This window comes from Eulemur rufifrons, chromosome 23 (assembly GCF_041146395.1).
Source record: "Eulemur rufifrons isolate Redbay chromosome 23, OSU_ERuf_1, whole genome shotgun sequence".
NCBI classification, from domain to species: domain Eukaryota; kingdom Metazoa; phylum Chordata; class Mammalia; order Primates; family Lemuridae; genus Eulemur; species Eulemur rufifrons.
Window position 1 is genome coordinate 31115598 of NC_091005.1, and position 13700 is coordinate 31129297.

At 39.0% G+C, this 13700-nt stretch overlaps 2 protein-coding genes across 3 annotated transcripts in view; one reads left to right on the forward strand and one right to left on the reverse strand.

The window, feature by feature from the left end:
• The window catches only part of PHKB (phosphorylase kinase regulatory subunit beta), a 208904-nt gene extending 201658 nt beyond the window's left edge, over window positions 1-7246 (reverse strand). Inside the window, exon 1 of the mRNA XM_069497809.1 lies at window positions 7168-7246. Within this exon, the coding sequence (XP_069353910.1) occupies window positions 7168-7243 (76 nt within the window). The 5' untranslated portion in view covers window positions 7244-7246. The remainder of the gene's footprint in view (window positions 1-7167) is intronic.
• A 106-nt stretch (window positions 7247-7352) lies between these two features.
• Window positions 7353-13700, forward strand: part of ITFG1 (integrin alpha FG-GAP repeat containing 1) — a 292249-nt gene continuing 285901 nt past the window's right edge. Inside the window, exons 1-3 of one of the 2 annotated variants that reach the window (XM_069456742.1) lie at window positions 7353-7484; window positions 9425-9497; window positions 13534-13679. In XM_069456742.1, the coding sequence (XP_069312843.1) occupies window positions 13592-13679 (88 nt within the window). In that variant the 5' untranslated portion in view covers window positions 7353-7484; window positions 9425-9497; window positions 13534-13591. Of the gene's footprint in view, window positions 7485-7521; window positions 7762-9424; window positions 9498-13533; window positions 13680-13700 lie in introns of those variants that run through there. The other variant, XM_069456741.1, reaches the window with a different exon arrangement.

Genomic DNA, 13700 nt, shown 5'->3' on the forward strand with positions numbered 1-13700 from the left:
AAAGAAGTCCACACAATTAGTAAGTACCAATACTGGTATTTGAGCCTAATTGTATGAGTTTAAAATTTGTATAATAACTACATTATGACACTGTCTCTCAAAGGGGGCAGGAGAGACTCAGGTGTGATAAATAACAGTATTTTCTAAGCAATATCATTTACCAAATATTTATTATGTTCCAGCTACTCTTGTGAGTTCTGGGATTCAGCAGTGAACAAAATGGATTAAGTCTCTGCTCTCATACAGCTTATAGTCTAGTAGATGAAGATAGACAAGAAAGCCAAGAAAAACAAAAATATTAAATAGTAAGAGGAACACTGCAGAGAATTAAAACTAAGAATGATGCGTCTGGGGGGGCCACTAAATTGGGTGGGTAGAAAAAGCCTTTCTATGGGGGCTGAATCTAAGATCAGAACCTAAAAGACAACCGGAAGGAACAAGCTACCCAAACAGCAGTATGAAGAGCTTCCCAGGCAGAGGAAACAGCTACTACTCATTTGCCTCATGGACCCAAAGCAAGCCAGCATGGAGGGAGAACAGCGGAGAAGAGGACCATTCCATGAGCAGGTCAGAGAGGCAGGCAAGAGCCAAGTCACCTGGGGGTCTGTCACCCAAGGAAAGAGAGTGCGGATTTTACGCTAAGGTAATGAAGAATACAATGGGAAGATTTTAAGCAGGAAAGTGACATGAGGTGACTTAGGTTTTTTAAAGAGCCTTCTCATTGCTGGGTAAAGAACAGACTGCATGAGGCAAGAATGTGAGGATAGGAAACCAGGATATTTCAGTAGTCTAGACCAGAAATAAAAGTGGCTTGGACTAGGAAGGCAGGAGGACAGTTGGAGAAAAACAGACAGATTTGGTATGTGTTTTAGGGATGGAGTAGAAAGGATTCACAGATTAGCTGAATGAAAAGGGTAAAGGAAGGAGAGAAGTAACCCGTGTATTTTTAGCTTGAGCAGCTGGAAGAATAATGGTTTAGTTTACCGAGATGAAGAATATTTAAGGAGGAACATGTTTGGGATAGGCATAGGAGTAGAAAATAAGAGTTCTGTTTTGGCCAGGTTACATTTGAGATGTCCATCATATATATGCCCATTTGGAAAGGCTCAGTAGGCACTTGGATTAGAAGCAGGCATCCTGGGGAGTTACTCTTACTCTTTCTCTGATTTCACAAAAGACTGAAGATAAAACAGCAAGAGGAAAATAGCTTTTAGAATGTACAATGTGAGTATTCAGTAATCATCTAAAGCAGTGAGACGAGCTGTTGTGTTCTTCATGAAACCATTGCACTTATGAAATCTGAAGCAACATTTTTGCTGGGCATAATGACACAGAAAGAGAGTAAGCTTTAAGGTCAATCATTTTCATGCCAAGAGAGTTAAGGAATATCATATGGCCTCTATTTCGTAAATCATATAAGATTACAGGGTATGAGCTAATAAGGAGATCTGAGCTCCAAGCAGTACACAATTTATGAGTGCTTCTGAAATTTCCATCAATAATGAGCCCATTACATATCCAATATAAAACAAAAATGTCTTCTAACTGTACATAAAATAACAACTACTCTACCCGCTAGCTGATAGGAGTTTCCATGGAAACTGTCAGAAACAATTTTTTTAGAGTTGCAGTAGTTATTGACAAAAATGGGATGAAAATGAGAGCTAAATTTACAAATTGGAATGGACTGTTAAATAGCACAGCTCTATTAATATTTAATTCTTGGTAATCTGATTCAAGCTAATGTTTCTTAATCAAATGGCTACTTTGAGGGTAGACAGAAAAATGAGAGAGATAAGTAACCATGTCTGCATGTATATAAGTCCATACTCTTTAATACACATCAGCAACATTGCAATAATAAAGGACATATTTCTAGGAAAGATAAATTAAATTTATTTAGCAACTACTAAATAATCAAGTGTTTTACGTATAATATCTTGTTTAATCCTCATAATAATCTCTTCACGGAGGCTTTATTGTCCTTATTTTTATAGAGCAGGAAGCTGAGGCTCAAAAGGATGTCAAGTAACTTGCTCAAGATAAAACAGATAGTAAACAACAGAGCCATGATTAGATCCTGGTATAACTGAACACAAAATGCATACTCTTTCATTAGGCTACTAAAGGGGGCGACGACCCAAAAGAGTCCAGAAGCCTCCGGCCAATGGCCTCGTCAGGTCACAAGAATCTTTCTGATTAGTTAACAGTTACATTAGGCTAAAAACAATGCTGCTATATAAATGCCTAAAATGAATAATGTCAGAGACGCAAAACAAAAAGTTGAGTTTTGACCAGGAGATACAATAAAACTTTACCAGGCACTGATACACTCATGAAATCAAATAAATAAAAGAAAATTAATCAAAGAATGTAATGAGAAACAAGTAAAGGAAAAAACTCAAGTCACATGTTAAAACCCACTTTACCAGATGCTGATAAACATAGGGAGTCAAGATAGACATAAGCTGACGATTCATTTTAATAAGGAATAATTTCTTAACATATTTGTCATTTAAGAGTAAAGGCAAAAATGCCAAGCCGTTTACTACCTCATCACAATACACCACAACCATTACCCCAGATAGTTGAACTATAATGCCAAGGTGATTGTTAGAGCTGCTCAACTCTACTAACTTAATATATTGAATGTATAACCACAGTGGTCACATGAGAAATACAAGCAATCTGAGGTACTGAATGCCACATTCCTTCCCTAATAATTATTTAATTTATTTTGGCTGTTTAATTTCTTTATAAATTCACGGTCTTGTACATTTTACTCCAAGGTTCTTTAAAGAAAACCTGGATATCTAGATCTCTCTTTCAACTTAAGCAGTCAAAACATATTACAATTAACCACAGCACATACTAATACATGATTAGTCAAAGCACAACTCAAGTACACACACATAGAAATGCAGGGCTCAAGCTAAATTCAATAAACAGTAGAAACAAAGAAAAAATAAAAAGCATAAACATCCAGGAGGAATAAAGAGGGTTAAAATACATGAAACAAATCAGGTATGTTGAAAACTTATTTTTGGCAATATTGGATGGTTTCTAGCCAAAAGTAAAAAGTTCAGCTGCGAACCCAGGACATGCTTTAAAATTATCGTTAAATGAAATCAAGCAAGAAAACACTCTCATACAATGATAATGTCCAGGGTACTACAATAGAGGAAAGAAAATCATTTCCAACATAAATGTAGTATTTCTAAATTAGTAAATAAATTATAAATACAAACCACTTGGGGCATTTATTATTTTAACAGATAAAACTTTTAAGTATTTCTTTATAGTTTTGCTTAGGGGAACTTCCAAAAAAAGTATAAATATTGAAAGTTATTCATAAAAAATCATTCTTTAAAATGAATTACAACCCCGAAGTTTGGTATTTTTCTATTTTGTTTCTTGGTGCATTCAATTTCAACTTAATGGCATGGTACTAGAAAAGTTTTTTGTATATGCCTTCAAACACTCAATGTAATGTTAAAGCACAGTTCTTAAGTTTAGAAATTTCCAGTACTATTAATGCATAAAAGTATATCTTAACATTCTATTTCCCCATTCCTACTGAATGACTTAGTTAGTGCCGAAAACCCAACAAACACTTAGCAGGAAAGCCAAGACAGAACACAAAGCCTGGTGCTTATAAAGAAAGAAAATGCAGTCCAGAGATATATGTCCTCCTGTTCCTTTGGTTCAAAAGTACTATCAGAAATCAACTGGCATTGTTACATATAATATTTTGTTATTTGGCTGATGACAACAGGAATTATTTTTATTCCTTAAAGTGTATGTTTTGTTTTCTCCTGTTTGATTCTTCCTAGGCTGTTTCCTATTTCTTTTCTTCAAGATTTTCCTCCTCTATCTTGCCAAACAGGTATAACTAGAAATGAAGGAGGAACTACTTCTGAATGGCTATGGTGAAGCCAAAGAACTTTCACTCTCACTGTTTGGGAGTGCCCATCTTATATTTGCTGTTAATGACTCCTGAGGTTTGAATATTCTGTTTGAAACACATTAGAGACAAAGTAGCCTCTTACCAACAGGCTTCTTCCAGAGTGTTCTGACATATAACAGGTTTAAAATGGCGCAAGGTGGGTCAAAACATACAGAAAAGGGTCCTAAAGGCTGCTTCTGTTTTCATTTCAGCTATGCGGCCACCTAACAAAGCTTGTTTCTTCTGTAAAGTGAGACTGAATACATCCAAAGGCCTGGTTCCTGATGAGAATTATTTATGTCATTCCTAGGTCCGTGAACGACACAGAAATTGTTTTCAAAATCATGTGCACTCTTCTGAGGAGCAATTCCACAGCTTTAATCTAGCTCTTAAAGCGGTGCATCAACACAACAGTCTAAGAGCCACTGTGCCAACATCTCCTCCAGCCCTTACACCAAGAAGCCACAGGATAAAGCACAAAGCACATGGCCTTAAAACAGAACAGTCTCAGGACCAGGGGCAAGTGTTTTTCCAATCTATGAAAACATGTATGATAATACCTACCCCATAGGGAGTCGATGAAGAACAGATAAGTGGGATGTTGACCAAAAATTTCTAACACATAAAATTTACTTCCATTATGAAAGAAGACAAAAATCATTTAGGAAGATAATATATGTACCCGTTTGAAAATTGAGGCTCCCATACACTAAGGAACTGCCCCTAGTGAAACAGCTTACAAATGTCCACTCTCTGTCCTCATGCCCCACACAACAAAAACACAGTCCACATTCCAAATACAATGCAAACCCAAGGCTGACACTAGCAGAAATGGTGGTCAGGCCTGGGCCCACCAAGGAGGAAATAAAACCAAACTGCTATATTATGGTAACATCAACCTTCAGAAATACAGGTATTTAAAATTACCAAGTGACCCTTTTGGGGTCTACACACTTACCAGACCTTAAGAAAGCTGGTGGAGAGGAGACGACTGCATCAGGTGAGCTGGCCATTTCAAATTGTTGACGCTAATCATAAGCGTTGCAGGCTAAACTACAGCAATTTTAAAACTGGTTAGTGAAGGTTAGAAGCAATCAGTGTTAGATTAATTGAAAGCAGTGTGAGCAGTTATTAACATGATGCAGTATGCAACAAAGGTAGTAATTGTGGATCATTATAATTTTATTTTCTCTTCTATGACTTGAAAATTTGATTTTCTTTGCTTTGACAAATTGTATTTGCTTATATGGATGAAGCAGGAAATACATAATATCCACTTATTAAACATTACATAAGAGTAGTATCCTCTAATGTGCAGTGAAGTGATTATGTTACTATGTAACAATGCTCAGAACCCTGCAGAGGAGTCTGTACCCAGTCAGGTTAGTCCACTTTCAAACAAACCTCTGTTTATATATTCTTCTAAAAGTAACAAACAGAATCAAGTTGATTGTTTTTAATGACACAGGAAGTAAATGATTCGCTCAAGAAATTTTATCACCTATACTTCATAAGGTTTTCATAAGAATCTAAACCTCAAACATAACTATGAATTTGGAGGAATGACTTCAACTGGCATCCCTTTTTACTACTACGATGTAAACATAAAGAATATTCAACACTGATAATATGCATTTAACTACTTTGCAAATGAAACTAGATTTAAGTAACTGCATAAGTTAAATAAAACTTAAATTTTTTTCTCAGTTAAGAAAAGAGAAGTAAGGTTTTCAAAGCTTACTGTCATGACATGCATTTCAGAAAAAAACAAAGACTGAAGAAGAAAAACTCTATGTGCTTGATAAAAGAAAAGAGAAATGTTGCAAAAATATACGTTGGGAGCAGCGCTCAGTTTCCTGTAAGAAAATTCTGGTTACTCTCTTTGTCCAGACATAATCAATCCAGTAACAATTTTTATAGCCCTGATAGCCACATTGTTAGTAGCCAACTCAATGTTTCTATATCAAACACAAAAAAAAATTTAAGAAAAAGTGTGAAACAAAAATATATGTGACTATTCCAAGTAACTATTGGTTTTAAGATGTACTAAGGACTGCTTTTGTTAAAGTAAAATTCTGTCATACTCTGTGGGTGGTAGTTTTACTACAAGACTAATAAATGCAGAACTTCTTTTAAGGTATAAAAACCATGAAATTGGCAACAAAGATTGGGTATGTGATTTATGAAATTAGATACTTTCTCCAATTAAAAAAAAAGTTGGTATGCACAACGGACAACTAAGACCTTCATAAATAAGGAAAGCCCAAAACATAATGGGGGCACATTAGCTGAGGAAAAAAAAAATCTCTTAATAACAACGCAAATGCAGAGTTAATTTTCCCAGGCAATGCCTTCCACGTCCCCCAATAATAACATATAGTTCTCCAATCCTTTAAAAGGGAAAGTCCTTATTTGGCTTGTCATTCCACCACCCTTCCTGTCTATAGGCACACTTTTTGTTCAAGATTATATCCAGCCAGCCAGGAATAAGGGAAGTTTCAATACCAGCTCCTGGAGGAGTTAGCAGCCACAAGTGTTAACTTGAAAGTCATGACGGTGCAATTTGAATAAGTCAGTTCAGGACACTTGAACTGTTATAACCGCCTGCACTGGTGTCTTCTGACCTTCCTGGCCACGCTTGGGAGCCACAAGTGGAAACTAAGCGACCTCGGGCCACTTGGCCAGGGAAGAAGACTGCTTCCTTCTGAGCCCTAACTCGGCTCTACTTGACCCACTTCGTGACCTGAGGCCTTGTCTCTCTCAGTTTCTGCTACAGCAGGGAACTACTGGGAAATGTAACAGGGGATAAACGACATAAGGCAACGACCAGCCACCGGCTTTCCAGGGTCAGATCATAGCCCCATTTGACTTGATCTGATGAAGCTATCTGACTTGTACAGAGGAACACTCATAAGGAGGACGCACTCTCCCAGGAATGCGTCGCCGCCTGATTTCTATGGGGAAAGACACCGTGCAAAGTTGGGACCGCCTCCTACTTTCTGAGGGGTACACACACAAAATAGAGTTGGAGGACACACAGAGTGGAGTTGGGTCAGCCATCTAATTTTTAGAGATAAAGGGGAGATATCAGGAGCCAGGCCGGGGCCGCCGCCTGCTTTCTAAGGAAAAACACGAGGGGCACAGGTTCATTTCCAGGACCCCCACCTGCCTCCCGCCCAAGGTGCTTGAGGGGTAGAGGGCGGCGCCCCAGCCAGCCAAACCTGAGCGCTTGACCCGAGCCCTTCGCTCCAAGACCTTCCAGCTCACTTCGGTCATGAGTCCCGCTGCCCCCGCCATGGCGCTCCGGCAGCCGCCTTGGCCACCGCCCCCGGGGCTGCCTGTCATTACCGCCCTCCCGGCCCCGCCCCCCCGCGCGACACTGTCGAGAGGCGCGCCGGCCGGAAGTGAGCGCGAAAGCGAATTTGACCCTAGCTCCACAGCCTTTCTAGCGTCAGAAGAGCGGTCCTAGGAGAGAGTGAGAGGGGAGCCGGCCGAGGCTCGTACGCGCACCGGGGCTGAGCGCCTTTTCTCTCAGCCGGCGGCGCCGTGCTTTGCGGCTGCCGTCAAGCGCGGCGCTGGGCCGACGGGCGGGGGCCGAGGGGCTGCCATGGCGGCGGCGGGCCGGCTGCCGGGGTCCTGGGCGCTGCTGGCGCCGCTCCTTGCGGGGCTCGCGCTGCTGGGAGTCGGGCCGGTCCCGGCGCGGGCGCTGCACAACGTCACAGGCGAGCTCTTTGGGGCCGAGGCCTGGGGCACCCTGGCGGCCTTCGGAGACCTCAACTCCGACAAGCAGACGGACCTCTTCGTGCTGCGGGAAAGTCAGTGCTTGCCGGGCCCTCCCTCTGTCCGCTGTCCGTGTGCCCCTCCCGGTGTTCCCCACACCCCTTGCCCCGATAGCCGGTCCTCCAGAATCTCCCGGTCCTTTTCTCCCAGCCCTGTGACCTTTCCTTTATCTCCAGCATTCTTGACAGCTTGCCCCTTAGACCTTTTCCAACCTCAGGTCCTGACCTGGCCACCTTACAGTTTGACTTACCCCAAAAGCCATGACAGCACCCCAGTTTTTTCCCAGAATCCCGCTGCTTTCACCCACGCACCACGTCTTCCCGGTGGAATCACCTGCCATCCCAAGACCTTTCTGATTTCCAGAAGTCTTTGGAGCTTGCCTCCACGTTCACTCCCAAGGCCTTTTCTTTTTCTTCTGCTTTACTTCAATCTTCCTTCCCTATCGATGAACAGGAAAACATGCAGCTTGATAGTTTCTTCTCATAGGGAACTTCTCCTTGCCTCCCCACTTACCTAATTTACCCTCCCGTCCTTTTGTCAGGGTACCAGCTTTCTTTGAAGCTACTGTGCCCTTCCAAGGCCCTAAACACTAAACAGCTCACGCAAGCATTTTGCAGGGACCACTGATAAACCCAGAGCCTCCTTGGGGAGACATTCTCAAACAGCAGACTCTCCTCCCTCTTGAATTGCCTATTTTGTGTACACCTTCCTCACCTTGGTCACCACCCTAGTCCTCCGGATCTCTGCTTTCTTTGCCAATTTTTGGTTCTTGGAAGTTCTTTGCTTTGACCATCACTAAACTAATCTTAGGTGGTCTTGATGCTGACAGTGGGCATTAGGGGATCTTAGCATTCTGGAGTACCCACAGAAGTAGATGCTCCTTAAAGGTCAAGGCCATGAAGGAAGGAAGAGGAAGTGTAAAGCAGACTCAGAGCTTGACTGATAGAATCCTGAACCAGACTTCTTAGGGCCCTTGCCAGGACCCCAGAGCCTCTTGTGGACCCAGGATATTTTCCCAATCTTTGTATGATTCCCCATTTTGCAACATACTGCCAAACCTGTAGCTACTCCATCCAAACTGGGTACAGAGACTCTCCTTGACTTTAAAGATGGCCTGTGTTTGACTGAACAATTTCAAAGGTCATTCCAATGAGTGCTAATTGAACTTAACAGTGCATTAACCTGGGGAATGGTTCCATAGGAGCCACAGGAGGAGTGTCTTGGGGGATTCAGCATTTTCTGCTTGCATGCTTTTGTCCTTGTCATCAGATGTGTACAGTGGGAGTTCCTGCATCCTTGGTGTGATGCATCTGTGTGATGTACTGAACAGCTTTATAAGGGGCAGCGTTGTTAGCTTTAGGGAAGACAAGGCTTGACAAATAGTTACAAGGCAGGTTCTTTTAAGTCAGCTGGTCTGACTCCTGGCAGAATCCATACACATTGGCTTCAGTCTGTCTTGATCAACTACATTTTTCCGTGTTGATCTTTCTTATTTCTCTGCTGCTTTGAACATTGAACTTGTGATATACAGTTAGTTGGCCCTGTTAGGCTGGTGGGACTATTCCTGAGCAGGCAGAAGAACTGGGGTAGAGTAAAAGTTTTCTTGTTGATACCAGTGCCCAGAAGGCTTCTCGTAACCACTGATTGGATGTCTAACCAGGAAACATTTTTCTGATATCATATATTTGTTTCTTTTAGGAAATGATTTAATCATCTTTTTGGCAGACCAGAATGCACCCTATTTTAAACCTAAAGTAAAGGTATCCTTGAAGTAAGTACAAATAGGTTTGTTTCTGTAAAACCTTAGTCATTAGCATGATAATTGATATGCAATAGCTGGTTGGATTGTCTCTGAAATCAATTTTACCTGTGTTGTGGTAACACAAAACCATTAGCTAGGAGGTATGAGTAGCAAGTGATTTGGTAGGAAAAATAGTGAATGTACCAAAGTTTAAAAGTGATTTATTTTTAAATAAATAAATTTGAGTGGAATCGGGTCTGTTCCTGTATAAACACTTCATTTCCTTGCAATCTAATATGCTTTCTTGAGTGTGTTAGGAGCAGGTCACTCCCAGGAGGCTCATGTCAACCATGTGTTGCAGTGGGAACCTAGTTTGCAGTGGGGAAAAGATCAGCGATCTCTGTTCTAATTTTTTTGTTTCCTAACTGATAGCTGTTGAGTTTTTAAGGTTGATTTTGAAGGAGTTCTAATCAAGTTTTTGAAATTATCTGAATTTTTATAAAATTGTTCAAATAATAGGTCTTTTTTTTTTTTTTAAATATGGTTGTAATTGCACAAAAGAGTGACCCGCCCAGTGATAGTGAGGCAACACAGTATTGAAACTACAAGAAGCAAGAATTGATTGCTGTCTAAATTCAAAAAGGCTGGGTCAGTGCAGGCCAAAGTGGCAGCTTCCAGGGAGTCATAGAACTTGAGCTTGACCTTAGTATGAGCAAAATTTAGGTGAAGCTGTCAAGTTTGGGGACACAGCATTTGTAAGAGATGACAGTAAAAACAGCATGTTGTGAAAAGAAGGGGAAAGATCTGCCTGACAGAAGTGGAAGGAACATTTTGGACAATTGTGCACTAGGAGGATGTGATCAGGGCAGACTGGGAGCATTCATAAATATCAGAAGTTTGAACTCAGTCCCGTGAGAAAAGGGGTCTTTTTGCAAAGGAGAGATGATGAAAACAATATATTAAGATAATAGTGGGAAGTTGTATAGGTAGGGTTGGGCCAGATTGTGTAGGGCTGTGAATGTCTTTGTAAAGAATCCAGAGCTGAGACTCAGGAGACCTGGGTTCCAGTCTGGACTGTGCTCACTAGCTAATGGTAATCTTGGGCAAATTAGTTCATCTTTATAGATCTTTGTGCTCAGCACATAATTAATACTGTGCATGCTCAATAATTATTCATTGAAAAAAAGAAAACAGTATTTTAAATTGATCTACTTGTTAACAATGTGCAGAATGAGTTGGTATGTAGAAAATCAAAGACTTTCCTAAGGAAACTGTTTTTTAAAAGTCATTATGTGGGCTAATTAGTGCTCAAACTACAATATTTTATGTCAACTCAAACTTGTGAAAAAAATGGACTTGAATTAGAAGATTGAGAAGAAAGTTGTAAGCGGGTAAATAGGAACTTATCCCTCTTAAGAAATGTTTCTGGGTACTGGATGTCAGCATGCTTGAGTGGGGAAGGAACAAAAATTGATAAATATATACAAGAAATGAACTAACTGCCTAGAAGTGATTTTTATTGGAAGATTAGAAGGAAATTTAAAGGCTATAAGAAGGGGCTTGGGTTCTGCTAAGTTAAAACAAAAATCACAATTAATTTCTCTTTTTTGATTAATGAAATGTTAATTGTTTACATACTTTTAAAATTTAGAAACTCTTGTCTGTATTTTAGAATATTTTTCAAAGTAAAAATAACTATCCTTCACCCTTTTCCTCCCCTCTTCCCCTGTTTTTTCTCTCAGATGCAACCACTTTTAAAACTTTTAATTGTTTCTTATATCCATATTTTAAAATAAATATTTACACTGAAATTTCTTGAGTTATATTTTAATGTTCATCTTTTGGGTTTTTTGACAGCATCGGTAACAATTTAGCATCTTTATAATTATGTCATAATTTTTAGTTAAATCAGTAATCATTGTTTACATTTCAACCATGTGGTTTCTATGTACTTCAAAACCAAGCAGTGTACAATATTTCATTTCTTCTATAGCTTACCCCCAGAGTAAGTGATTACTTTTTAAAAAATAGATTGAATAGTTTTCTGTGTACATATTCTTAATGTCATTATAGCTGTTCCATCATAATGGCCATAAATCTATCATGCATTTTTGTTTTCTGCGTTGGGTCCTCTACATTCCTACTCAATCTTGATTCATTCTCCAGGCCTTCTGCACTTACTGTTGGGGGACTTCCCCTTTGCTGTTCTTTGCCCAAAACCTGTTTCTTGGATCTTGTGCCATGTTTGTCTTTATTTCCTCATTTACTTCACTGGAGTGCATCCTTCAAGAAATTCCTGAGAAAGGGTACATGGTAGATACTTGCATGTCCAAAACTTTTTCTACCTGCTCTGAACACTTTAGTTAGCTATTGTCTTCTAACTTCATGGGTTGCTGTTTTAAAATTCAATCCTTTTTCTCCTAATCGTTAACTGTAACTTGTTTTATTTTTAATTTTGGAGGCTATAGTCTCTTCCTTATCCATTTTGCTTTGATTTCATGATGATGTGCTTTGGTGTAGATTATTTATCACTTACTGTGCTGGAAGTTAGGTGGGCCCTTTCAAGTTGGAGGCCTCTATTCTTGGGAGCTTTTTGAAATATTCTTATTTCTTTGATAATTTTTTGTTTTTTTCCCTTTCAGGAATTCCTATCAGTTGGTTATTGGTCTGCCTGGGTTCATCTTTTATTCCTTTATCTTATCTGGGTTTTGGGGGTTTTATTTTTTGTCATTTTGTTTTATTTTCCTTTCTAGGAGGTTTTCTCAACTTTATCCTGCTAAGCCTTTATTAAATTGTTTTTTGTTAGCTATCATATTTTTAATTTCCAATGTTTTCTTTATTCTCTTACTGGTGTTTGCTCTTAGCATGTTATTCTTTTTTTTGAGAATGTATTTTCTTCTCTTGCCTCAAGTATAATTTTAAAGTTTTTTTTTCTTCCGTTAGCTCTGTTCTCTTCAGGTTCCTTATTGCTGCTTGTTTTTGCTCTCTTTACTATTCATATTTTCTTTAAAGGCAGGTGTCTATTCATATTTATAAGGCACTAAAGAGCTTATTGGAGACATTTTCCTGGTAGGACCTGTCTACCATCTCTTGCCTGTGTGTATGTTCCTGGCTGGCTGGCATTAGAGGAATAGGGAAGAGCTGGGGGCAAGGGTCCCTTTTGTAGACTTTCCATTAACTTTCTGTTTTTAGCATAAGGCCAAAATCTTACATGCTGCTGTAACTTAAATCCTGAATGCCTGAGATTTTCCATAAATAAACCACTTACTTGGTTCTTGCCGTGCTGAGTGTGAGGGAAAAGGGACTACCACTGATGCATTTAGAAAATAATTATCCATAGTCTAATTGGAAATTTGCTGTCTTGATATTTGCTCTAAGTAGAATTAAATGTAAAATGAATTTAAGGCCTATTGTTTTGGTTGGGTCACTCAGACAACATGACAAAACTCCAAGATGTTAAGTTTTCAAGGTTAATTTTAATAATTTTAGAATTATTTTATTATTAAAAATATAAAATTAGATATATATGTATGTATAGCCCATTGATTGCCAAGTTTGGTAAAACCTTGTTATCCGTTGTGAATCTCTATGAGCTTTCAGAAGTAAAGTGATTATTTAATTTTCGCTATAAATTTTGAATTTGCATTAAAATCCACATTAAATATTTTATAAATAGTATCTTTTAATTGACAAAATCACAGTGATATTCCTTGCTGTTATAGCAGTTAATTGTGATGAGCCTCTATTTATTTTAAACACCATCCAAATGTCTTGGTGTCCTTGACAAAGGAACTAAATAAAAGGATTATATTAGGCAAACAAGTTTTCTCTTGATATATTTCAGATTTATCTTGCTTCTTAAGACTATTCTGCATTTATTCTGAACTCTTTTGTAGACCAAAGAGATCTAAATACAGGAGGGATGATGAGATATTAATGAAGAGGAGATGAATCAGTTCTGTGAAATTTTACATTTTCAATTGAAATATTTTCATAAGGTAGAAATATAGAGATGTCCTTTTTATTATAACTCATATGGATATTTTTAAATGCTTGTTTCTTTTAGGAATCACAGTGCGTTGATAACAAGTGTAGTCCCTGGGGATTATGATGGAGATTCACAAATGGATGTCCTTCTGACATACCTTCCCAAAAATCATGCCACCAGTGAATTAGGAGCTGTTATCTTCTGGGGACAAAATCAAACATTAGGTGAATTTGGTTTTGTTTTAA